Here is a 1,676-nt window from a genome sequence, read left to right on the forward strand (position 1 = left end):
CCACAGCCCTTTAAGAAGAATCTTGTCTGCCATCTGCTGGACACTTTTTGTTAGATGTCCTATTTTGCAAATGCTGCCTTCCTGAAATTTGTTATGCTTGTTTGTTTTTGTGTCTATGGTGTATAATGATGTGATTGTGATGCTGTAATTCTGAGTGTTTATGTGCTGCAGAACAGGAACCTGCTGTAAAACAGCAATTATGCTTAGTCAAGCTTGATTTTTAACAATCTTTTCCTGTTAAAAAAATAAATCAAAATCAAAATCAAAACCTATAGGGTACTTACACTTACAGGGGACTTACATGCACTAGCATGGTACTTACATAGTACTTACAGAGGTACTTGTACACAGAGTGTACTTAAAGTGTACTTACATGGTACTTACTGACATGTTGAGAATTGACAGTTAAAGCCATCTTAGTCAAATCTTGAAAATAAGAATATATGTATATGTATAAGTATATGTATATGTACTGTATATGGCAGTCAGTAGTGTTTGGGATGATTCTGAGAAGAGTACTTAGAGAAATAAGAGAAGGAGTTAGAAAAGAAAGAGAGTTCAGAGGAGGGTAAAGGGTGGAGTTTAAAGGGGCAATATTATGTATTTCTCAGGCATATATTTAAATACTATACCATAATAAAGTATCTATGTCATCTTTAGCTGTTATTAAAATGCTGTTTTTATGTTTAAATAGAAATCCTACCAAAGACCCTAAGAGGTCCATCAGAAGTACAAGAGACCAACAGAGATCCTACCAAAGATCCCCAGAGGTCCAACAAGAGACCAACAGAGATCCTCCCAAAGACCCTCAGAGGTCCATCAAGAGACCAACAGAGGTCCAACAGGACACCCTGAGAGGATCAACAGAGGACCCTCTAGTTTCTAGCATTCTGGCTCTGGTTCAGAGCTGCCTGTAAACAAGGCAGCATTGTTGATGTTTTTGTTGTTGTTTACTGCTTTTTGTGAGCTGCCAGCTCACCTCAGTCCATCAGAACAATAAAACGCTGCCTCTGTTTACATCTGAAGCTAACTAGTTAGCATGCTATTTAGCATGGAGCAGTTTTCATGCTATCAGTTCAAACAATCCGTGTTTATTGTTTACTTGTCGGGGCATCTTTCTGTGTTGGGAAAACATGTGTGAAGGCTAGCAGCCCCAAAGAGACAGGAAGGCCTGGTTCTTCTGCAGCTACATCCAGGTCTGTCCGCCGCTAACGGCGGAGCTAGCTCCATATCTGCTTCGGGACAGGACCCACCGAACCGGTCCGAGCCACCGGGGTCTGCTCCTCCACTACAGGCCCAAATATGAGGCACCACCACCGGCCTGGCAGGCTGCCTTCTCCCCGCCAGGTTGAGAGGATGAGCGGCTCGTACAAGCCAGCAGAACAGCCTGAACCTGCACGAACCCGAGCCGGAACACGGAGGCAGAGTGCGGGTCAAACGGAACCGAGTGTCACGGCTTACCTTCGAGAAAAAAGCTTCTATTATGGGCCATGTTTATGCCATGATCCGGTTCATATGACTCTGCAGCTCATCCACGGATCAAGCCACAAATCGGCCGTTTAAAGCTGAGTTAAGACAGGCTGCTGCTCCGAGCCGGAAATACACACCGTCAACGGAAGTGACGACACTTCAAATTAAAGGTTTTTCTAATAATGTCAAACTAATCTCATAATAAT

General features: G+C 43.3%; 1 protein-coding gene across 1 annotated transcript in view; it reads right to left on the reverse strand.

The window, feature by feature from the left end:
* The window catches only part of senp6a (SUMO specific peptidase 6a), a gene marked incomplete at its 3' end in the record, with an annotated part of 26,043 nt that extends 24,429 nt beyond the window's left edge, over positions 1 to 1,614 (reverse strand). The window contains 1 exon segment of the mRNA XM_014017952.1: positions 1,462 to 1,614. Within this exon segment, the coding sequence (XP_013873406.1) occupies positions 1,462 to 1,492 (31 nt within the window).
* Positions 1,615 to 1,676: the final 62 nt, after the last annotated feature.

This window comes from Austrofundulus limnaeus, unplaced genomic scaffold (genome assembly GCF_001266775.1).
Source record: "Austrofundulus limnaeus strain Quisiro unplaced genomic scaffold, Austrofundulus_limnaeus-1.0 Scaffold179, whole genome shotgun sequence".
NCBI classification, from domain to species: Eukaryota; Metazoa; Chordata; class Actinopteri; order Cyprinodontiformes; family Rivulidae; genus Austrofundulus; species Austrofundulus limnaeus.